The 23,532-nt window shown below is 37.4% G+C and overlaps 2 protein-coding genes across 3 annotated transcripts; one reads left to right on the forward strand and one right to left on the reverse strand.

Moving 5' to 3' along the window:
• The first annotated feature begins 435 nt into the window (after positions 1–435).
• On the forward strand, positions 436–17,857 carry LOC127973180 (synaptotagmin-like protein 2). 2 transcript variants are annotated; one of them, XM_052577321.1, is made up of 19 exons: positions 436–501; positions 2,076–2,284; positions 4,119–4,270; positions 4,371–4,491; positions 4,927–4,993; positions 6,283–6,400; positions 6,492–7,301; positions 7,932–10,394; positions 11,056–11,148; positions 11,412–11,459; positions 11,572–11,666; positions 11,760–11,873; positions 14,546–14,715; positions 14,799–14,901; positions 15,294–15,455; positions 16,116–16,209; positions 16,424–16,523; positions 16,641–16,846; positions 16,951–17,857. In XM_052577321.1, the coding sequence occupies exons 2-19, from the start codon at positions 2,184–2,186 to the stop codon at positions 17,097–17,099; spliced, it is 5,166 nt and encodes a 1,721-aa protein (XP_052433281.1). In that variant the 5' UTR covers positions 436–501; positions 2,076–2,183; the 3' UTR covers positions 17,100–17,857. The 2 variants fall into 2 exon arrangements, with proteins under 2 accessions (XP_052433281.1, XP_052433282.1); XM_052577322.1 differs by having other exon boundaries at positions 16,131–16,209.
• Positions 17,858–19,988: 2,131 nt separating this feature from the next.
• Positions 19,989–23,106, reverse strand: LOC127973136 (zona pellucida-like domain-containing protein 1). The gene is made up of 10 exons (XM_052577218.1): positions 22,997–23,106; positions 22,102–22,328; positions 21,831–22,015; positions 21,673–21,745; positions 21,499–21,596; positions 21,043–21,123; positions 20,782–20,953; positions 20,591–20,687; positions 20,485–20,505; positions 19,989–20,382 (listed from the first exon to the last, which is right to left on the reverse strand). The coding sequence occupies exons 1-10, from the start codon at positions 23,097–23,099 to the stop codon at positions 20,276–20,278; spliced, it is 1,164 nt and encodes a 387-aa protein (XP_052433178.1). The 5' UTR covers positions 23,100–23,106; the 3' UTR covers positions 19,989–20,275.
• Positions 23,107–23,532: the final 426 nt, after the last annotated feature.

Here is a 23,532-nt window from a genome sequence, read left to right on the forward strand (position 1 = left end):
ATCAATATGCAGACTAGTTTTACATAAGGTGGTTATGTAGCCTATCCATCATTTAGTGGGTTTATATAGCCTAATTTATGAGAACAGACTCAGCTGGTTTAAGTAGGCTAGTATTGACAATTCTCGTACATAAATGTAAAAACAAATACAAATAAAACAAATTTAAAAAGCATGTAAAAAGACAGACCATTTGAAATATAAATATTTCAATGTTTGCGCATAGGGCCTTCATTATACTGTCCATTGTCATTCTTTAGGAAACAACTTCAATGCGTTACCGTCACGCGAGGTGTTTGCGTGAAATACGCACGCCGCATACTTCCGATTGGAGCGTTCTATCTTGGCGCGTCGCGTTGACCGCTCAAACGCAGACGTTGATTGGTCGAACGGAAGCCGACGTCAAGACTCCGTCCGCCCCTGAGAGACGCGTCGCTCGTGCAGTGAAGATGTTCTGTACTACGCGTCAGAGAGGCGCTCCAGAGGTTCTGCCACGGAAACAAGGTGAGCTGAAACCTTATATACCTGTCGTTATGTTTGTGAAGATTGTTTTGCCACAACAGAATATATACACGAGCCTCTAAAATACTTACAGCCTAAATACATTCTTCAAAGTTGTCACTGCGTTCGGTTTCGAGTAAGTTAAACTAATGTTAGGCTACATGAAAAGTAAAGTGTTTCGATCGATGCACTCACATAATTCATATAAAACTGTATTTAGTCTGTATTTATAATACGGGATTACTAATCTCCGGTTGGTTTTGAATATTGAAATGATTTTAATGTGAAGAAAAGTAGTTGTGACAGGTTATTGCCTTCCCCGCTCGTGAGATCTTGGATATGTATCACTAATGAATGTAACGCATTTATGCCTTTTTAAAAATGCAATACGGAGGAATAATAGAACAGAAAAGGAGCACATGAATCCCCATTTTATCACTGCAGACAGGGATACGCCACATTATCCTGTTTTTCAAATTCAATTACATGTCTAACACGTCAACAGATGGACACCTAAAGCTCCAAGGTCCTTCAGTTATTTTACACAACCAGACAAAATACCACTTTAACTTATTGTCACTCGTCCTGTTTATAAAAAAATGCAATTTAAAATTGATGTTTATGTATATGAAATGTTTGTTTACTAAGAGCTTATTCAATTGAATCCAGCCTAATGAAATTTGCAAAGAGCCTCATTTGATAAGTCAAAAGACCTTTGGACAAGAAACAGGATTCAGGATGCGACATTACAGCATCAAATAACGCAGATACATCATGTTAAATCCATTACTCATGTGCTCTTGATGGTTTGTTTTGTTTAATCATACCAGACACATTCATAATTTCAGATTTGAGTCAGACTCAAGAGAATTTGTACAGTATTTCCATTCCATAAGCTCCTCACTAATGTAAAGCATTAACCTTTCAATGCTATTTTATTGTTCGCTTGTTGTTTGTATAATGTTATGTATTAGGCTGCTTTTGTCATTTCTTTGAGACTTGTTTTGATCCAGGTGTAACCCAGAGTAAATAATGTTTCAGTGAGCTGTTTTCAAATATTTGCTGAGTTAACGTGAGACACTGGTGTCTTAAGCATTAAATATGGTCATATGATCATGTAAGGAGTTTTTTTTGTTTTTATTAAATTGTGTTCTTGTTTTTCTGTGCATAGAAATAAACCAATAATTTTAATAGAACATCAAAGCCATTATCTGACATGACTTTTAAATTGGAGCAGCATGCAATTTATGATCAATGCAAAAGTTCATCATTTGTTTTCAGCGTGCTCGATCTAAAGGTCTGCCCCTTCTCATGGTCAACTGACAGTGCCGTCACATGTTTTGTCTAATCTCAGCGTTCACTAAACAGGCTCTCACTCGGCTTCATTGTGCACTTATTTAGAATCGCATTTCATTCCAAATTACTTCAAATTCAGCATACAAATTGGGTTACATTTGTCCTTTCCATTAAATAAATGAGTGCACCATTCTCTAATTATTATATTTTCATAGAAAAGCCTAATCTGATGTGAATGAGACTAATGGAGACTCTCAGATGTTTTGGTGTGCTGATTGCAGGTGCTGTAATTGTGCATAATGAAATGAAGGTGATTCAGGAAGAACAACAGATAGCAGTGTGGTCTCAGTGCTAGAGTCCCCCCAACTGTGAGAAGAAAAGTGGTCATCATGATAGACCTGAGCCACCTGAGCGAGGAGGAGCAGGAGATGATCATGACGGTTTTAAAGAGGGATGCTGAGCTGAAGAAAGCAGAGGAGGAACGGATCAAGTAAGACTGCGAAACAAGCATAATCAAATTTTCATTTGAAGGCTAAATGACCCCCTCTCTTAATGTATAATGATAGCTGATCTCAAGCAGTGGCAGCAGTGTGATATACAATTTTAAATCAGTTTTAAGTTGATTTAAAAAAATAATTATTATAAATGGCATTTTATGACATCAACTGAGGTATTACACTGAATATTCATATCTAAAAAATATGTTTAAAAGGTGATTAAAACATTAGTAAATCTGAAATACACTTTCCCTTGTACGTTCACATACAATTAAACTTAAAAGATGCATTACTCTTCAAAAGCTTGAGGTTAATAATTAATACCAAACTGATCAAAAGTGACAGTAAAGACATTTATAATGCAATTTCTATCCATCAAAAAATCATGAAAAACTGAATTAGAGTTTTTTTTTGCAGATAAGCGGCACAATTGTTTTACCATAGATAATAAATAAATGCATGTTTTTTGAGCATCAAATCAGCATTATACAATGATTTCACGTGACCCTTAAGACTGGAGTAATATCTGCTGAAAATTCAGCTTTGCCATCAAAGGATGAAATAATTTTTAAAATAGTTTTTTTTAATTGTAATATTATTTCACAATAATACAGTTTTACAGTTTTACTGTATTTTTGACTAAATCATAGTTTTATTCTCTTTGTGCGCATAAGAGACAGAAACATTTAAAAAAAATACAATCTTACCAACCACAAACTTTTGCAAATGCACATAATGACAGTAATTTTAGACATATCTATTGAAATACAACATAATACAACATGAAAAAACAGGGCATTAATCCAAAGACAAACACTGAGGGGGTTCACCCGAATGAACGCCATTGCACTAGCAAACTATTTGTTCTCGTGTTTAATGCTTTGAATGGAGACTGGCAGTCTACATGAAAGGAAGAATGCAGAATCTGGCCATGTCTGGGTGATTTCCCTGTGTTCAGCCTCAACCGTACTCAACCTTATAAAAGGATTAAGTCTACCCTTGTGAAATAATTGTCTTGGCCGTTTCACATGACCAACATAGTTTCCCCTTCCTTCAAAAGCAAAGAAGTGTTCCAATAGTTGCTACCAAACACATGATTTGAATCAAACAAATTAAGAATCACTGCAAATGCTCACAATGTCTTGATTATGGTTGTTTTTAAATTTTAACTATTTTCAACATTTAACATTAACCACCTTTCAAACATGTCGTAGTATAATGATTCGTTTTCGACCTTTCGAGTTGTATTTCTAAAGGAATCATTCAGTAAAACTCCTTATCATTAGTGTCTGAATTACTTAACAGGTTACAGCTCCTGGGAACACTGATAGTACCCAAGAAGCAGCCATTATGAGAGATGTAGTATTTGCAAAGCAAACAGAGTCAGTATTGAAGACAGTTTTGTGTGTATAAGTCAATGAAGGAAGAGTTTGTCCCGACTCTTTGGTCATAAGGAATGTTATTGATTTAAGAGGCTCTCATAAAGGAGAGCTGTGTAATGTAATAAAAAAGTAAAGTGCAATGAGGTACCGACATTTGGAAAGCTCAGTTTATGATCCTAGTGCTCAAAGAACTGCCTGACACATTTGTACAGTGCATAAAAAGTATTTAACGTTTTGCGAGCAAACACCAGAAGAAGTGATAAGTGCCGTGCTTTCTGTCCTTGATGGCTTATGGAGTAAACTAATTTGCGGCCTGTGGAATGCATGGTATTTGTCCAAAGGACCATGCTGAGGTGAGACTATATTAGGTTAGATGCTTGTTGCTGGGAACTGTTGATGATTTTAATTTTTCTCACCCAAGCTGAACCTCTCATCTGATTCCCAGGCATCTGCAGAAAGCCGTCCCAGAGGAAGACAAACGCAAATTTATGTCAGGAGAATGGTTCTACGAAGCAAAGTCACAGAGACACCAGGACAGGATTCATGGCTCTGAAATCATCATGGCATCGATGAAGCAAAGGAAACCCTCAGTTGTTGGTGAGACCAAAAAGCCTACAGTTTATACATGTAAATCCTCAGGTTTAAATGCTTTTAGAGCATTTAACACCAGTAAACATCTCACTATCCTCCTATATAGAGTATTTAACCAAGTCGTGGGGCGGCAGATCCAGAAGCATCAGCCGAAAAGATAGTGATGTCAACATGACGTCTCCTAAAGTCACACAGACTACTGAGTCCTCAGAGCATCTAAAAGAGAGGTAATGCTAAATGTTCATCTACAAAAGCACAAATATCAGCATCTATGGTTCAGTGAGGTTGGCATAATCCTACACTGAATATCTAGACATGCATACTATATCTCATCTAGCTCTGTATTCATCAACTTATCTGGAACAACAGGAGTAATAACTGTTAACGCTTGCCAGAACCCTTTGGTTTGCACTGTGTATGCAACTTCCACCCCTCCCAGGCGCTTTGTGTGCTTTACAGGTGTGGATACCTTATGATTTCAAGATCTTTATGACTCGACAAGGGTCAACAGAGGAGTTTGCACGCTGTCCTCTCAAAGTACTTTGTCTGTGAAGGTTTAATTGATCCTGATCATTGCAGGATGTCTTGTAGGACGGGAATTGTTTTCTTTTGCTTCTTATGAATGCAAGCATAAACATGCAATTGCTATTTTTTTAAATTAGGGAAAATTGTGAGACATTAGAAGTCCAGCAAGAAAAACTAAACATCGGCATGAGATCGCCATCCAAGGTATGTAAATGCTCATTAAACTATACAGCCATATCAAGATACTGCATATCTTTGGGGAAACACTTAAAGGGGTCATATCATAAGGAATCAACATTTCAACACATCCTCTCCAGTCCAAATAGACCAGAGATCCTCAAATCTAGACCTCGGGATCCACTTTCCTGCAGAGTTTAGCTCTAACCCTAAACAAACACACCTGAGCATAGTAATCAATGCCGATTAATGTCTTTGGGATCATTAGAAAATCACAGGCAGGTGACTTTGATCAGGGTAGGAGCTAACCTCTGCAGCACATTGGACCTCCAGGGTAAGATTTGAGGAGCCATGAAATAGACCATTTATTAAAAATGTGAGAAAATGGTTTCTACGGAACTTTCATGACTTATAGCTATCAAATGTGTATTAAAGAGGATGTCTATTGCTATTTCATGCTTAGCCGACTTACTTACATTGCTAAAGAATTGGATTCTCATGCTATACATGACCAAAGTCTTAAAGATTGAGTTGAGTATTTCTGTGCCAAAGACACCCCTTCAGGGTTTTTATAGGTTTTGGAAAGTTTTTTTTTTTTGGATGGCCGTGTATGATGTTATAAAGAGTGAATTTCCTTGTGTAGGCACTTCTCCAGGTAGTGGTTGCCCTTGACAGCTATACACTTCTTTTATAAATCTGATAAAATTAAAGAATCTTCTGCAATATAAAGGATTCAATACTACTCTATAGGTACTCAAGATTAACATGAGATTGGCAGAAACTGTGTGTTATGTCCACTTCAACATACTGTACGGCCGCCCACATTTAGACATCAACAACACCTATCTGTATTTAGAAACTTGGTCCACCTGGTCAATATTTCGTACTAAGGAGGATTCTGCAACAATATAACACAGGCTTTGAAAAGAGGCTGTTATTTAAGGATGGGGCAGGGCAAACAGTATATAAAGTATATTGGACTCATCAGCAGACCTGCAGCTTGTGAGTAAACACAGCTGTTTCTCATGCCACATGCAACCTGGGTGTTAGGTGTAGGGTCTTATTTCTATGTGTCAGAAATAGGGTAGAAAACTGTCATGAATTTGATCTAAAATTCATATTTTCGGTAACACTACAGGATAAGTTAATAAATAAAATTACTTAATACAATGTATGATATGACCCCTTTTAAGTCTTGGCCACTCTAGTGTGTTAATTTTGAGTGAAAGTCAATGCCAAGCAACAAATAAATCAATATTGCATCAATAATGAATGTATTTATTCATTGTAAACTTTGTCTGTTTACCTGGTTCCAGCCAAGGCACAACCCATTTAACAGTGTTCCAGTAGAGCTTGATTTTGAGGAAACTGAGATCCACTTTACATCAGGACCTGGTCTCAGGAAATCATTAGACAGAGGCTCTGATTCACAAGGTTTATGTGGCAACTTGTTGTATAATGTTCATTTGTGCTTTGACATTTGTAGTTTTGTGCTCTCCCATGCTTACAAGTCTCATATTTGCAGTAAAACATCAGGAAGCGAGTCATGGTGTAGGTAATAGTGAGGTTTTTAACACCCCACACAACAAACCTCCTGGTCAAAAGCCTGTGCCAAAGAAGAGGACCAAAATCAACAAACCACAGAGCTCTGTCTCAGACAGCACCAATTCTGTGTCCAGCCAGGGTGTATCCACCACAGCAGGCTCAGGTGTTAGGTCTCCACCACCAAGAAGTATCCCTAAACATAGCTCCAATGAGCCCTCTCTCAAGAGCCAGCTGCGACAACCAGTAGCATCCTTAAGCTATGTTCGCAAAAACAGCAGTCAAGAAAAGGATCTTGAAGAATCTAGACTTTCTCTGGGTAGTACAGAAGAATCAGGTAACAAAACTGAAAACAAAGAGCAAATTAGCTCTCCTTCACCACTGAAGTTGCCAAAGTCACGTTTACCAGTAAGAGCTTCATCGCAACTGATAAACCTTCCACAAAGCTTACAAGAAAAGCCAAAAATAAAACCACGTCTAAGTCTGAACTCTATCACAAGAGGAGATGATGTCAAAAAAGTGGAAGAACATGTAAAACAAAGAAGAGAAACACATAGTTGCCTTCCTCAGACATCAAATATGGAATTAGAGGGCCAAAAGATTTCTGGTGAAATTAACCTTCCACGTGAGAATGCAATGTTCACGTTGACTGACAACTCTGCAAAGCCACTGGATGAGATCACTGCCCTTCAACCTACAATGCACAAATCTGGGAATGTGGAAAATCATATGAGTCTGTATCCAACATCAGAAACGATAGGAACTGAAGAAAATATGAAGAAAACTGCTGTTGGTATGAGCCTCATTTTTTAGAAATGTAAACATTTGTTAAAGGAGATATTCGCCCCAAAAATGAGAGTTATGTTATTTACCCATCATCGTGTCATTTCAAACCTGTAAGACTGACTGACTTCTGCCGAACACAGGGGATAATTTAACAAGCAGTCGGTAAAATTTTGGGTGAACTGACAAATAATGGCAGTGACACTGGGTCTCACTTGAGTGCCTAAAGCACCCAAGTGTGTCAGCAAAATACACATTTCACATTTTGCTAAAATACTATTTGATATTCAAGCACTCATCCAGTTCTTCACACTCCAGTCTGGTAGGTGATGGAAATGTTCACCCTTCTACTACGTCAACAAACCAACTAACAAAAAAATGGCAACAATATTGAAAATTTACACAATTAGATATTTATTCCATTTTCTTCTTTGTGCTTCTACTGCTGTGTTCTGCAGAAGAAAGAAAGTCATTTGGGTTTGGAATGACATGCAGGTTAGTAAATGATAACATGATTTTCATATTTGGGTGAAAAAATCTTACATTGAAAATAACTGAATAAAATCTTTGCTTACAATGGTGTTGTCTAGAATTTCTGGACATTTAGTGCTGCGCTGTTATTTTTTTTTTTTTTTTACAGATCAACAATTTCCCAGAACCCTCAAAATAACAGATACATTCAACAACACAGGTGCCTCAACTGACTGTGAGACTGACAGTAGCCCCCTTGTCTTCAATATAAAACAAAATACTAATAACTCAAAACAAGAAGATGCCAAAATGGAAACCATGACAGATGAATATATTTCCACACCTACTGATGAACCAGGAGATTCCATTGCCAAAGTTCTTGAGTGGTTTAGCAGAAGCTCAGACAGCAGTGATAGGCTTGATGTAGAGAGCAATGTCCAAGACATGGAGGACGACACCAAGATCGATGACATAGACTTTGAAGATGACATTGATCAGAGAGCAAAACCAAGAGATAATGTGTACTTAATCATACCACGCCAAAGCGAAGAAGTTCCATCAGAAGTCAATACAATATTTCTACAACAGACAGATTGGGGAAAGGAACAGAATGTTGAGCCTTCCCATAATTCTCCAAAAGAAAAGAGAAGATATGAATCTGCTTCTTATAAAGAACCTCTCATCAAGAAGCCTTCTATTGACTCTGCTTTTACTGCAAACAATGTGCCTCCAGAGATACCAGAAGTTAATATTTCTGTCAGTGGGAAAGTTAGTCTAAATGAGAACAAAATCAAGAGAGAGGAAGAGACTAAAGTCAAACTTGAAATCACTGACATCAAGCAGACTCAAAATCAGTCAAAAGAAATAACAGGTGCTGAAGAGAACCAGCGACCAAAGATTGCCAATTTGAGATCTTTCTGGGAGAAAGAAAACATTGGACCAAAGATTTTGATCGGCAAATCTAGTGTACCTGCTAAAAATGAACACTTAATCCCTAGTGATAATTGTGGAAAGCCAACTGAAGGTGTAGAGGAACAACAAAGAAGTGAGCAGAGATTGAAAGTAACATCTCCAAGACATCAGAAACAAGAGAGCGTTGGAGAAGATGTAGACCTTGAGCATGTTGGAAGTGGTAACACCACCTATACCCCTAAAGTACCCATTTTTACAGATGAATCAGAACCCCCATTGATATATGCTAATGAGAAGACCGACCAAATACATGCAAGCTTTCCCTTAGAGAAAGATGTTCCATATTTAAAATCATCTTCGCCATCCCTTGACAGTGGTTCCTTGCTAGCAGGTCAAAATGGTGATAGCAGAGGCACCATTAGCATCAACAGTAATGATGCAGATCACACTCCTCCAAAAGAATTGGAGGCAAAATCAAGAACCGCGCCAAGGACAAATCAAGTGCCTTTTGTTAAGCAGAATTCCCAGCAAGAGAACATGGCAGAGAGGATCAAGCAACTCAAGTCCTTTTGGGAGAAAGAATCTAGAACATCAGCAGCAGTTCAAAACAAATCGACTACTACTACTCGAATGAACCAAAGATTTACAAAATCTGAGTTTGATCTCAGAACAATAGGTACTGATTATGATGATTATGATGCTGATGATGTTGAGGACAGTACCTCTGCCAGAGGTAGACTGTCTCCTAATTTTTCGATGCATCCACTAAGGAAGGATAAGCCAAATGTAATGGATGGTATGAGCACTTCACAGTTTAAGAACCTCCGTGACTTCTGGGGAGGATCACCTGCAAAATCTGGGCAAAGATCACCAGTTCTTGAAAGTGGAAATCAGAGATCCTTAAGTCCACAAAGTCAAAATGAAAGAGCCAGTGTCAAAGACTTTGTAAATGAAAGCCATAATAACAAAACATCCTCGCCAGCCAAAACCAGAGTATTCCAGTCTCCCTCAAAGAAGAGGATTATGTCAAGACAAGAATCTGGATCAAAAACCGATCAGTCGCACATGATCTCCTCTTTAGAAGCCACAATGGTACCTAAACCTCAGGTTGGTCAAGAGTCACAACCTAAACATGGTAGAAGAAATAGCAAAGGCAGTCTAAATGGAAAAGCAAATGCCATGAGACGTGCCGCCAGTATGTTTTCTGTGAACACTGCAGTTGAGGAGCAAAGCCAGGACTTAGATCTTCTGTCCAAGAAGTCCCAGGGCCCCAATCTGCAACAAGTTAAAAAGGCACCAGAAGCCATCATCACACAGTCCAGAAAAACACAGGAAGCTAGCTATACCCTGCCAAAAACATCCCCAGAAATCTCTTGGAGAGACAGAGACAAAAACACTCAGAGAAGACCATCACGTACCTCAGAGGATTCTGACTCCCAACCTCTTGCTAGATCCTTCATTCCGCGGGACTACCAGCATTACCTTGGCATCACAGAGGACAGAAGGATGTACACTCCACCTCCAGTTACAGAGCAGGTTGACGATCTTATCTGCACTTCATTTACGTCATCTCCAGAGACACACCGCAGCTGTAAATGCTCCCCTGTGAAAACCAGTACTCCAGTACAGGGTTCCCCCGACCTACAAACCAGGAGAGGGAGCCTGGGATGCCACTCAACCACACAAACTGATGGAAATGCCACTAAGGGCAATTTAAGCCGTGAGTTTTAACCTTTGACCTTTGTGTTGTTATCAGTATAGTCTATTGTTTTAGCTACAGGGACACTTTACATTTTTTCTGGTTTATCAACTGCCAGGTGTGAAACGTAAATCGGATTATTCAGAAAAGTAATAATACACCTCTTCTGGTCAGATCACAGTTCATAGTTCACAGCACACACTACTTTCCAGAGTTTTATAGTTAGGTTTAATGATTTAGAAAAAGTTTTTAACCATATAAGCATGAAAGTATAAGCATGAAATGTGTGTGCAGTTGTAACAGAGGCTAACAGATCATGCTGTGCATGCAAACCTCTCTCCCCTGATCTCAAGAGGCGCACTAGTGACTGACAGTTGTGGGTGCAGTCTTTAGCCTCCTTGTTAGGACGCCCACCTCCCATGCCGGAGACGAACTCCGAATTATTAACATGACATATGAAGGACTAACTGACCTCAGTCTTAAACTATTTACAAATTAGGTATATGTAATTAAATCTGCATAGTATTAGAATTTCTCACAGCTTCCCTTTCAAGTGTCAAATAGTAAGTGCTCACATTACACAATAGTACAAGGGAACAAAACACCAGCCACATTCTTGTTGCTTCTTGCATTAATTCTTTATACCTCTATGGGATCAAACTTACACTGTTAAATCTTACAGGTGAAAGTGAAAGTCCCATTCAGAAAGCTTTGAAACGAGCTTCATCTAGACCAGTGTTCCATAAAAGTATGGAAGACATCAGCACTCTTCCGAGTAAGCATCAATCCTCTCTATCATGTCAAATGTTTTTTAAACTGTATCCAACTATAATTTATATACTGTTTATTATTAGTTTTTCAATTAAAAGTACAATATCCATACTTAGCTCTTCCTTTCAGAGTTTACTTATCATGCAGTATCAGCACAATGCTTCTTCCAGAGTACACCTTATTGTTTGGCTCTAAATGGAAAGTAGAGGTGACAACGTTATCTTTTCTACTTATCCCGTGTTTTGCCATTGTTATCTTTTCCCTAAGGACAAGACCAAAAACAAGCAAATGACTACATGCAGAGCAACTACGATGGCAAGTTTTGAGCTTACCTTCTCGATATGATTTTCAGTATATGCACCAATTTTCTTGACATCATATGACGTTGGCATTTGCTCTGAATCTCACTTCTGATGTGTTGTTTAAGACTCTAGCACACTTGTCCAAACTTCTTTTGCCACATCAGACCCAGTGCACCTGAAGCAACTCAGTAAATCAGTGCCTTCATTCCTGCAAAAAGAAGTTGGTTCATTTGTCATTTTTATCTATGACGAAAGGCCAGGTCACAAAAAATGTGTGGTGCTCAAAATGTCTGTTACTGTCCTGTCTTTTTAGAGTGATGGAGGAGAAAGTGACTCTGAGAGCAGTTCTCGCAGCGGTGTACCACAATGGAATAACAGAAAATTCACTGACTTCAGCAACTACTCTGGATCCACCTCTCTGTCATCTGTATGTTCATATTCTATGTATTATATACCTACCTATACATTACTATTTACCAAGCACATGCATATAATATAGTATATACACTTATAGAAACAGAACCTGTCAATTATTCCACTTGCCTCAGATATCATTTGTGTTATAGTTAATTTCTTTAAGTCATCATGAAGCACCTTTTACAGCCCATTTTACTTTTGTAACCATATCATCATAATTCAAATTAAACAGAATATTCTAGGAGAAAAAACCAGTGCAGGGGTTTATTCTAACCAGATTATGAAGATGAACATGTTTTTATTAATACGCTAATTAAATTGAATTACTAACCCTCATGACGTTCTAAACCGCTCAGATCTTCGTTCATGTTCGGAACACAAATTAAGATATTTTTGATGAAATCCGAGTGCTTTATGACCTTGCATAGACACAGAAATTTTGTAAATACATTGTTAAAATAGTCCGTGTGACATCAGTGGTTCAATCTTTATTTTATGAAGATACAAAAATGTTTTTGGTGTGTAAGGAAAGCAAAAATAATGACTTTTCAACAATTTATTCTCTTCTTGCGGTATGCATATTGTGTGGTGCAGCTGATGCAGGAGTTCTGACGTAGAACCCAGATATGCTGTGGAATGCACACACATGTGGGGTGGTATTGTCATTAACTGAGGTGGAGATTGACTTGGCAGAGAATAATTTTTTTTTTTTTTATTGCACACAAATGATGATTTATTAACAAATTTCGGGAGGAGCATGCACTGATAATTACCACGGCCAATCCATCATCAGTAGCTACACCATCTATCCAACCAGCACAAGACAGAACACCTATAAAAAATCAAAGCAGTCTTTCCTTCATTATCTCTAGTCTTTCAGCATTGGCATATCAAATTGCCACAACATTTCAGAGATTTCATTATTTTGGGATGATAACTCCTTTTACATCACGGATCCTCTGGCATCTCCAGTCATCGTTCAGCGGACCAGTGCTCCACAGGACAAGCAAATCGAGCCACAATTGCCACAGCAGGAGGCCTTCGGCAAACCTGGGCCACACCCCGGATGCCACAGCAACCAGCCCCAGTATGGCAAATACGCATAACCTTTACTCATTATATGTTTATTATATGGAAGTGTGAGCTCGTGAAAATGTATTCTTTTATCTTAGTTAAATGAAAATTGAACCACTGATGTCACATGGATTTTTTTAACAAAGGCTTTTCTAACTTTCTGGGCTTTGAACGTGGTAGTTACGTGGCTGTCAGGGTCAGCAAGCTCTAGGATTTCATCAGAAATATCTTAATTTGTATTTCGAAGGTGAAAGAAGGTCTTAAAAGGGTTAGTTCACCGAAAATGTTTAATTATGTCATTAATTACTCACCCTCATGTCGTTCCGTTCATCTTCGGAACACAGTTTAAGTTATTTTAGATTTAGTCCGAGAGCTTTCTGTCCCTCCATTGAAAGTGTGTGTATGGTATACTGTCCATGTAGACAAGACAATGCTGAATAAAGTCATAATGTTTTTTATTTTTGGTCAAAATGTATTTTGATGCTTCAATGAATTGTAACGGACCCTCTGATGTCACATGGACTACTTTGATGATGTTTTTCTTACCTTTCTGGACATGGACAGTATACCGTACACACAGCTTCAATGGAGGGACTGAGAGCTCTCAGACTAAATCTAAAGTATCTTAAACTGTGTTCCGAAGATGAACGAAGGTCTTATGGGTTTGCAACAACATGAGGGTGTCATTAATGACATAATTAAACATTTTCGATGAACTAACCCTTTAAGGGTTTAGAATGACATGAGGGTGAGTAATGACAGACTTTTCATTTTTGAGTGAACTAACCACTTAAAGGGATAGTTTACCCAAAAATGAAAATTTGATGTTTATCTGCTTACCCCCAGGGCATCCAAGATGTAGGTGACTTTGTTTCTTCAGTAGAACACAAATGGAGATTTTTAACACAAAATGTTGCAGTCTGTCAGTCCTGTAATGGATGTGAAAAAAAAAAAGAAAAAAAAAAAAACATACACTAGCAAAATCAAACTAAGCCCTGCGTCTCGTGAGGATACATTGATGTGTAAAGACACAAATCGATGGTCGATGATCGTCTTTGCAAGAAACTGAAATCTCTCAAATGGACCATTGACACTCTATCTAATCTTAATTAGGACTGTCAATGGTCCACTTGAGAGATAGGTGGCGGTAATACACTTATAAGTCTGTGATCTGCCATAAGCAAGAAGACGCCTCATACACCTGCTGCTGAGAATGCACTCAGGAGGACGTGCTTAGGAGAGCTCTAATAGTTCGGACATTGCATGAATCAAAAAAACTATGTAAATACTGTTCAGTTTCTTGCACAGACCGATATATTTGTGTCTTCACACATCAATGCATCATCACAAGAAGCAGGGTTTTGTTTATGTATGTTTTCTTTTAGTTTTATGTTTTAGCCATGATTCCCATTCACATCCATTATAAGACTGACAGACTTTAATGGTTTGTGTTAAAAAAATCTCTCTATTTGTGTTCTACTGAAGAAACAAAGTCACCACCATCTTGGATGCCCTGGGGGCAAGCAGATAAACATCAACTTTTCATCTTTCGGTGAACTATGCCTTTAAGCAGATTGGTGTACAATACTGAATTTCCATCATCCTCAGGTTAGCGGCAGTGTTGTGAGTGTGTACAATAGCGACTACAGCAGTGTTGATGTCCAAGGAAGCATCCAGTTTTCACTCAACTATGTGCACAAGTTGCGGGAGTTCCACATCTTCGTTGTTCAGTGCCAGAATCTAGCAGCAGTGGACACCAAGAGGAATCGATCGGACCCGTAAGATTGCGATCTCAGTACCACCTACCCTTTCTCCTCTAAATAGGTTTTTTTTTTCCATGGATAGCTTGTTCTTTTTCTAGGTATGTCAAGAGTTACCTCATTCCTGATCCCGCCAATTTGGGAAAAAGAAAAACTGCTGTGAAGAAGAAAACATTGAATCCTACATACAATGAGATTCTTAGGGTAAGAGCATCACTTGTCACATTTCCATGCATTTAAATGTTATCCATTTAGTATAGTAATTACAATATATGTAATAATTTGATATTTTTGCACATCACATTTCACTTTGTTGCATAAGTAATGACAAAATTTCAATTTTGGGGTGGAGAATCTCTTTACTTGCGCAATGTTTCGTAATTGCTTTACTATTCATACCAAGCTGAAATGTCTATAATAGGCTGTAGGCTTAATTGGAGATTCCATTGTGACAACATGCCCCGATACTGGGTTTGTTCAATTGACTATAATTTCTTACAGTTTATAATGGGGGAAATGCAGGCCCCAGTCTCCCCTATATGCATTATACCAAATGCCTAATAATCTTTTTTCATGTTATTATTTGATGCATACAGTATAGAGTTCGAATGGAGTACCTGACATCCCAGGTACTCAACCTTTCAGCATGGCACAATGACACATTTGGTCGTAACAGCTTCCTGGGTGAAATAGAGCTTGACCTCTCCTCTTGGGATTTTAATGACACAGAGTGGAAACTTTTACCTCTCAAACCAAGGGTATAGTATGAATTTATCGATCATTTCTCTTACATGGCACTTATGATATACAGCATTTTCAAAGTTAAAATACTTCATACACAAATGCATGATCTCTTACACTAATGTTACCTGGAAAACCAATAGGTAGCCATTTTTATTTTTATTTTACAGATTTATTTTTTTGGTTTACTAGATTTCGAATTTTTTCCAAACACAGAAACATCCGCCTTTTTGCGTAGGATACGACAAATGTCAAAATATCAAACATGTTTAAAAAAAAAAAAACTTGGGCCTGTCATACACAAAAAATGCAATGACTACTCCAGACTGCAAATTGGGACCAAAATCTATGCACAAAGTGGGAGTATGCTGGAGTATGCAGTTTTTGTGCTGCTAGTGTCATCTAGTGGAACAACAAAAGTAAAGCATGTTTTCAAACAAGTTTTGCAGAAGCCCCTTTTGCACATCACGTCTCCCCCAAATCTGACTGTTGAAAATCTTTTCACAACCTGATAGCAATCAATAATTAAAGTGGTCTAAATAAGATGGTGTATATAATTCGAGACGGTCAACCAGTATAACAAGAAACTATAAATATTTGCCTATCCTAGCTTTAAATAATGGCAGATTTTTTTGGGGGGCTGAATTACGCCTTTATCTATTTTGTTCTGATTCCAGAATCTGTTCTCTCAGACCACAAACAGCCTCCAGCCATCTGACTTGAGAGGACAGATGAGACTGGCCGTACGTTTCCTGCCTCAGATTTCCCAATGTAAGGCTCCACCCTTTACAGTCATTTACTCTTCACAATAATGCACATTCATATGCTGTAAAACATATTTTTGAAAATGAAAGTTGTAGGTAAAGATTATTGGAGTACATTTTACAAGAAAACACTTTTCTTCTCTACATTATGTAACAGAAAAAGTCAAATGTCAAAGTTTGGTCAAATGATCAGTGCTAATGTTTCCCTTTTTATTATCCAGCAAAAAACACTCCTGGCTCTGGTGAGGTGCATATCTGGGTAAAAGACTGCAAGAATCTCCCTCTTATCAGAAGTCCAGCTATTGACCCATATGTAAAATGGTAATACTACTAATAAAACAATTCTGTTATATTGTGATTGCATGCCATTATAGCAATTTTTCTTGACAACATCTTTAGTGTACTTCTAAATAATGGTTTATTTAAATCCTTGCACAGCTTCGTACTCCCCGACACCAGCAAAAAGAGCCGTCAGAAGACTCGTGTGCTGAAGAGAACAGTCAACCCTGTATTTAACCACACTATGGTTTATGACGGCTTCAGGGCAGAGGACCTGAAAGAGGCTTGTGTGGAGCTTACCGTTTGGGACCGTGACCGACTAGCCAATCACCTGCTCGGAGGCCTGAGACTCGGCATGGGCACAGGTGCAGTCCAGCGTTCGATGTTTATGGGTTCTGAGATCTATAAACAAACACATATACAATACATATTAACACAAAAATGATATATGAGCCAATTTTGTGTACAGGCAAGAGTTACGGAGTACAGGTGGACTGGATGGACTCAACAGCAGAGGAAGTCGCTTTATGGAGGAGAATGATGGAATCTCCAAATGAATGGGTGGAGGGCATGTTACCGCTGAGGATGGTAGCAGCAGCCAAAAACACATGGAAATGATCAAATCACATCTTTCATATAATATTTGTCCATATATAATATATTGCATTTGTTATGATTTATAGTATAATAGATTAGGTTTTTGCACGTTAGGACTTTTTGGCCCCCATTAGACCTGACATCAACACGAGTTCCGTTTCCAGATATATTGATATTCTTTAGCTGGATTTATTTATTGTCTTCAATCCTGTGTTCAGTAGGACTGAACAGAGACCAGACTGAATATATTTAGCCAATAACATATTACATGAGATCATTTACCGATTTCAAAAAATGCTTTCAATACAAGTAAGTTATAAGCAATGTCTAAAGGTGATCCTTTTCTAATGTTATCTGTTTTAAGAGGTTACAGATTTATATAGCTAATGAGGATCCCTTGAAACATCATATATTTTGAGTTTAAATACCTTATAAACTATAGTATATGTTCAAGACTTCAAAATAGTTTTGATGAAGGTTGTTAAATCATTGCTGAGGACGTTTAAGGATACCATTTGAGGGTAAAAAATGAAATTCAAAGCCTTGACAAAATGATTCAACCAGGAAAGGAGGGAAACTGAATGTGTGTATTGTAACAATCTGTGTGGGGGAATAGATTTGATGCCAAAAATGTGCAAAGTGGGTGACTGCTTTATTTGTCAAATACGCCTGTACTAACACCAGAGTTCACAGACACACTGTACTACAAGCAAAATAATGCAGGATACTCCTGATAAATATGCCAAAAGGAAATGAATAAACAAAGTTGGTTCACCATGCTGACATTTTTTATTTTTATCTTATTATGTCAAAGGTATTTTTATGTGCATGGTGACTATTTTTTCTCCTAGTATGGGTATGTACTACACTATTTCACGCACATAATGCACAAATTAACATCTGGCTGCCCAAGAAAGTACAAGACTTCCCAGAAAAATTCAGTTTTGCTACTTTGTTGGCTACTCAATTGTTTTTAAGCCATTGACAGTGCTGTATTGAACTTTGTGTTTCATGACAATGCAATTCTGACAATGCATATAAATACAATACACCACTGTTGAGATCTGGTGCGAAGAGCCAAGGCTGTGAAAGGAGGAGGTGAGACCGGGTCACGCTCACAGAACAAGAGCTCTGGTCAGACTGGGATAGGAGTAGAGCTGTCTGAACGTGTGTACCCTGTGCAGCTGGCACATACTCTCTCCTGTCTCAAAGGACTAGATCAACAGCATCAGGTTCCACACACTCTTTCAGAAAAAACAAAGAACATGTGCTCCGTTGGGAGAGAAAGATTTTGCAATAAGATTCACATAAATGTGAGATATGCATAAACGGATGCACAAAATTGTGACATCTAAATTTTTGCCCTCTTGATCCACATTCTCAAATACCGTCAGAACGTGTTAAGTCAAAATGTGCTATTCACAATAAAAATAAAAAATAAAAATAAAAAATGGAAATGGAAAATATATTAATGTTAGCTCGTAAAGATGAGAAGCAATTATAGTTCCCAATCCCATAATATTTGGATGCCTGTGATAAATGACATCAACTGTCTGATATCATAAGAAAGGAGTGTGAATGGGGTTGGTTTGGTACAGTATATTATGTAAGTTAAAAAAAAAAGGAAACTTACAAATTATAATATTACAAATTATTCTAGTAAACATAATGTACACAAACATTACCCATATAAATTCTATTATAAGGGGTGATTCTATAATTGTAGATACATTTACTGAAAAAAAAAAGTTCACTAACAGAAACTCCTTCCAGAATCTTATTGAAAACATCCAGTTTGAATAGTTCAGAGCTTGACAAACACAAGTTTTTAGAGTTGTAGGACACTTCTTACAGAAAGTATTATATTGTTATGGCCTGTAATCTTTTGATTTATATTGAGTAACAAATTATTATAATAATTAAAAGCATAACCATTTGAAAAAAGCAGAAAAATAAATAAATGAAGACCCAAATGTAGGCTTCACCCATTTCGGTAAAGTTGACAAGATATTCAATAACTCTCGAGCAAATCATTTTTACTACAGAAATGAAGCCTATTTTCATTCGTAGTGATTTAGAAAATTAGCTACAAGCGAGTTTCCTTTAAAACAAGCTTTCCTCCACTCTGTACAAAATACGCTGATCTCAATGGGCTGGCGTCTAAGAGACAAGTCCGAAGGGACCGTCTGCAAAGTGCAAAACGCGAAACATTTTACTAATAAAATATTCAACTTCACAGTAACACACTGTACTTTCCCCAAATTCAGTTCACACATCACTGCTCTCCTGTTGGTTATACTACAGCATGTATTTTGAAAATAATTGCTTTTACACATTTTTTTATGATTTTAGATTGTATTTCCTTTTTTAGGATTCCTTTTTACCCCTTTATTTACATTTTTTATGATTTTGTTATTATGAAAAATATTCAATAACTTCACTGTTATTGGACATAATAGTTATAGCTTTACAGTAACTGCACTTGTTTTGCTTTATGTAGTGTAGTTATATGTTTTATGTAGTATAGTTTCACAAAGCTGAAGTCAGAATTCTGTTTTTGCTTTAAATTTTGGAATTCTACAATTTAACAAAAAAATGCTGAAACAAAACAGAAATGATAATGGTCTCCATGCCATAACAAACCATCAACTTTGAACTATTAAAAATGGTTTCTGAAGTGAAATACAGAACAAGTGTGGAAGGGAAAGAGATGTAGTACTCATGTTTATGCTGTGATAGTCTTAAATGGTAATATACTCCTCACTTTTGTGAAGACTTCTGTGCACCTGTGTTTGATGTTATGTGAACAATTATGTAACTGAACATTAAGCTGCTAATGAATGAAATCCTAACTGATAACTGATAATCCAGATGAGTGAAAATCCCTGGGGACAACGGCAGGTTCTAATATTTTTATTCAAGTTTAAACTGAATAGAAATGGTTACATTCATAGTGCATACATTTCCCCCCAAAGCACTGTTATGCATTAAAAACTTTTAAAAAGAACACAATATGTAAACTACATACTGAACATGTTTCTTTTTTCTTGTTCTCACAGAAACATTAAAAAATGTAAAAAATGAAGGTGCTAATAACTGACACATATATATTCTCACATTTATGTAACAAGTGAGATATCTTCTAAGAAACATTGTTTTCAGTCAAGTGATAAGGAATTCCCGAATCCTGATGCCGATCACTGTGCAAGTCCTGATGTAGACAACCAGTCAAACAGAAAGAAGCTCAGCAAGCCAGTGGCTACACCAACATACGTCAGCTGAGGGATGGATGCTGATGAGGTTACTAGATACACATAGGAAGATCAATCAATATTAAATCACAAATACAAATTACAAAACAATAATAGAACTATTTAGATAAGGTTCTTAATGAGTGAACTCTTACATCTAGCAGGCACAGGGACACCTGAGGAAGAAGTGGAAGAGAATTTGAAATCAGTACAAATCAGTAACTAGTTATTTTGATAGAACTATTATATGATTCTTTGTACCGCTGTCAACTTTAGTTCTGACTGGTCCTGAGGAGACAATGGCAACATCAGAAGAGTTGTACACTGGAGACTGTACTTCTCTTTTCCTAACGCATTTCTACAAAAAAAAAAAAAAAAAAAGGTCTGATGAAATCCAGAAAAAATAAAGTAAACAAATTCAATTCTGTCATCAGATAAGCACGATTAGTTACCGGAAGCAAGGAGGCGCAAGTGGAGTTCTCACAGAGTCGGGTAGCACAATGCAGGTAGAAAGTGGAGACGGACAGGTTTTTGTGTTCCACAAAGCGGAAGGCCTCAAAGGAGAAGAGAGCTTCCTGGGATATCCCATTCCGATCGATCTTTGTCTGGGCATCACGATTACACCTAAAACACCAAGAGATGTGATTCTCACAAGAGAGTTAAAGTGTCTTCTCAACTCCTCTCTTTCAGTCTGCTTTTTATGAATGACTCACCCGATAAAAAGATCGTAAGAGGTGCTGAGGGCTGGATAAGGGCTTGTTGTGGCATAGCAACGGTCCAGCAACACATTGAACCTTAAAATACACAATAATATAGACAATAATATTAGGTTTGACTGATCTGTTAATGTATAATTAGCATTATTCAATTCAATGTTGATACAGTACGTTCAAGAGCTCCAGTGTTGTTACTGTTAACTAAAACCAAGACTGTTGAAATAATGGTTGAAATCAAATCAAATGTAAATATTAGGAATGTTGAAACTAACTGAAATAAATACATTTGAGTCGATGTATTAAAATGACAAAAACTGAAATAAAAATAAATGGAGCTTAATAGAAAAATTATAAAAAGCACATACTTAAACTAAAATTAAACTGAAAGCTGAAAATAAATTGGGTGTAAAATAGTATATACAGTACTATAACCCAGGAGAGTTGAATTCTTACTTGTTTGTGAGATTTGTTGCCTTGATCTGCACATATATGCGAGTTTTCAACTGCAGCCCAGATCCCGGGATCTGGAGTCTGGTTGTGTAGTCGGGAGTCTGTAAAAAAAGAGAGGATGTCAAGAAACTTGTATTCACTGATTAATTAAGTGTTATTTCTTGAAAAGAACCTTACACTGAAAAGAGCCATGCTTAGAGTACTGACGAAGGTGCCATTGTTGTCCTTTACTGCTAGACTCACTCCTGACCTGTTGGCACAAAAAGACACTTTGTCACACAAGTTAGAGTGCAGAAACCTCCACCGAAAAACAGATTCTTGGCATTTATACTCACACGCCGAGCTCAGTGTTGTTGACTAAATACTGCAGTGGATACAGACATGAGAACTGGTACATCAGTTGTTGCCTGTAAGAGATAGTGCTGGTGCTGGGATCCCAGGAATTGATTAATCCAGAGATATTAACGGACTGGATTTGGGAGAAGTCGGAGAATATCCCTGATCCCACTTGACTGAAAATCTAACCAACAAACACGTCACACACATTATGGAAATCTGTAGGATTAAAAGTTCCAAGCTGATTGCTTTAAAGTGAAAAGCTCTTACGTTCATATTGATGCCACAAAGGATGAGCGCCTCCTGAGAGATTGAGAAGTTGAACAGCAGGACGGGAGGATTGACAGTCCAGTCCGCTACTCCACGGCAGGCTGGGGTGCTAAACTTAGCATTGAGCGCCATTAGGGATTCGTTGTATCCCGCAAAATACATTGGACAAATGAGAACTTTTAAAAACATTTGACTGGTTCCACACACCACTGTCATGTCAGCGTTTTCTGAAAGATATAAGAATGTTCTGTTACTCAAGGTGCTCCTGCATTCATACGAATCATATGAATGCATCATTTTAATCAGTTATTTTTTTCCTTTAAACAAGATGCATGTATTTGAGAACCCAAACTAAGATCATTTTAATTCTGTTTAAAAAGTTTAAGACTGTTAATTTTTCTCAAATGAGAATTGATCCCTTTATTTTCCCTTTATTTTTCTTAATTCACTGGCTGACTTTTTAAGAATTTCTTCTTATTTTTTTTTGCCCGTGTTGTAAGAACATACTCATAAAGTTACAAATAACCAACTGTTGTCCACACTCTTAAAAATAAGGGTGCTTCAGGATGCCATAGAAGAACCTTTTTGTCTAAATGGTTCCACAAAAAGCTTTTCACTAAAGGTTCTCTGTGGCGAGAGAAGGTTCTTCAGTTTTTTATAAAAAGGTAAGAAAGAGATGGTTCTTTAAAGAACCTTTGACTGAATGTTTTGTGGAACCATAAATAGTTCTTCTATGGCTTCGTTGTGAAGAACCTTTTAAGTACTCTTATTTTTAAGAGTGTAATACATCGTTATATCTTCTGCAGTTTTGTTTCTCGAGTAAATGTATTATTTTTTCATAATGTTTAGATAAAAATGAGACTAATCTGATTAAGAAAATAGTTTAAGCACTAACCTGCCAGTCTGTACGTGGGCTGAGTGAGGCATGTTGTGAGACCCTGACCGTCACACAGTAAAAGAAGGCCAGAAAAACACAACAGCTGGACTATTCTGATCATCCTGAGGCAAACTAAAAAAGACAAACCATTAGAAAATACAAACCAATGACGCTAACACTTATTTCGGACATTTTTCATCTAATATGAATATACTTTAAGACAATAACTAGTCTGTTTTTAATCAGATCATTTTAGAGAGTAAAATAAACGTTACCTTTTGGATCTGTCAGCTCCTGATGTGTAACTTCTCCTTCCTTTCTTGCAGATTCTTCCAGATTTGGTATTTATACAGATGAGAAGGGTGGGAGAGAATACTTGACAAAAGACAGCAACACGAGAGTCTCCAGCGATCTCCAGACTGTTATCTATTCAGATCTGGTAACTAAGTTTGTCATCAATATTGTTGATTGAACAGATAGTTGCTAGAACCACACCTGGAACTGACGCATGGAAATAAAAGGATCTCAGGCCTCTTTCTTCATTAAGGTCTTGA

This window comes from Carassius gibelio, chromosome B15 (genome assembly GCF_023724105.1).
Source record: "Carassius gibelio isolate Cgi1373 ecotype wild population from Czech Republic chromosome B15, carGib1.2-hapl.c, whole genome shotgun sequence".
Taxonomy (NCBI): Eukaryota; Metazoa; Chordata; class Actinopteri; order Cypriniformes; family Cyprinidae; genus Carassius; species Carassius gibelio.

Bases quoted from the DNA above. Each gene is read 5' to 3' on its own strand.
- LOC127973180 (XM_052577321.1), top strand. From the start codon at position 2,184: ATGATAGACCTGAGCCACCTGAGCGAGGAGGAGCAGGAGATGATCATG. The intron at 7,302-7,931 runs GTATGAGCCTCA...TTTTTTTTACAG, and splicing joins TATGAAGAAAACTGCTGTTG to ATCAACAATTTCCCAGAACC. The intron at 11,874-14,545 runs GTATGTTCATAT...CATCATCCTCAG, and splicing joins GATCCACCTCTCTGTCATCT to GTTAGCGGCAGTGTTGTGAG.
- LOC127973136 (XM_052577218.1), bottom strand. From the start codon at position 23,099: ATGATCAGAATAGTCCAGCTGTTGTGTTTTTCTGGCCTTCTTTTACTG. The intron at 20,506-20,590 runs GTACAAAGAATC...CTTCTTCCTCAG, and splicing joins CAGAACTAAAGTTGACAGCG to GTGTCCCTGTGCCTGCTAGA. The intron at 20,383-20,484 runs GTAAGAGTTCAC...ATGTGTATCTAG, and splicing joins TGTCCCTGTGCCTGCTAGAT to TAACCTCATCAGCATCCATC.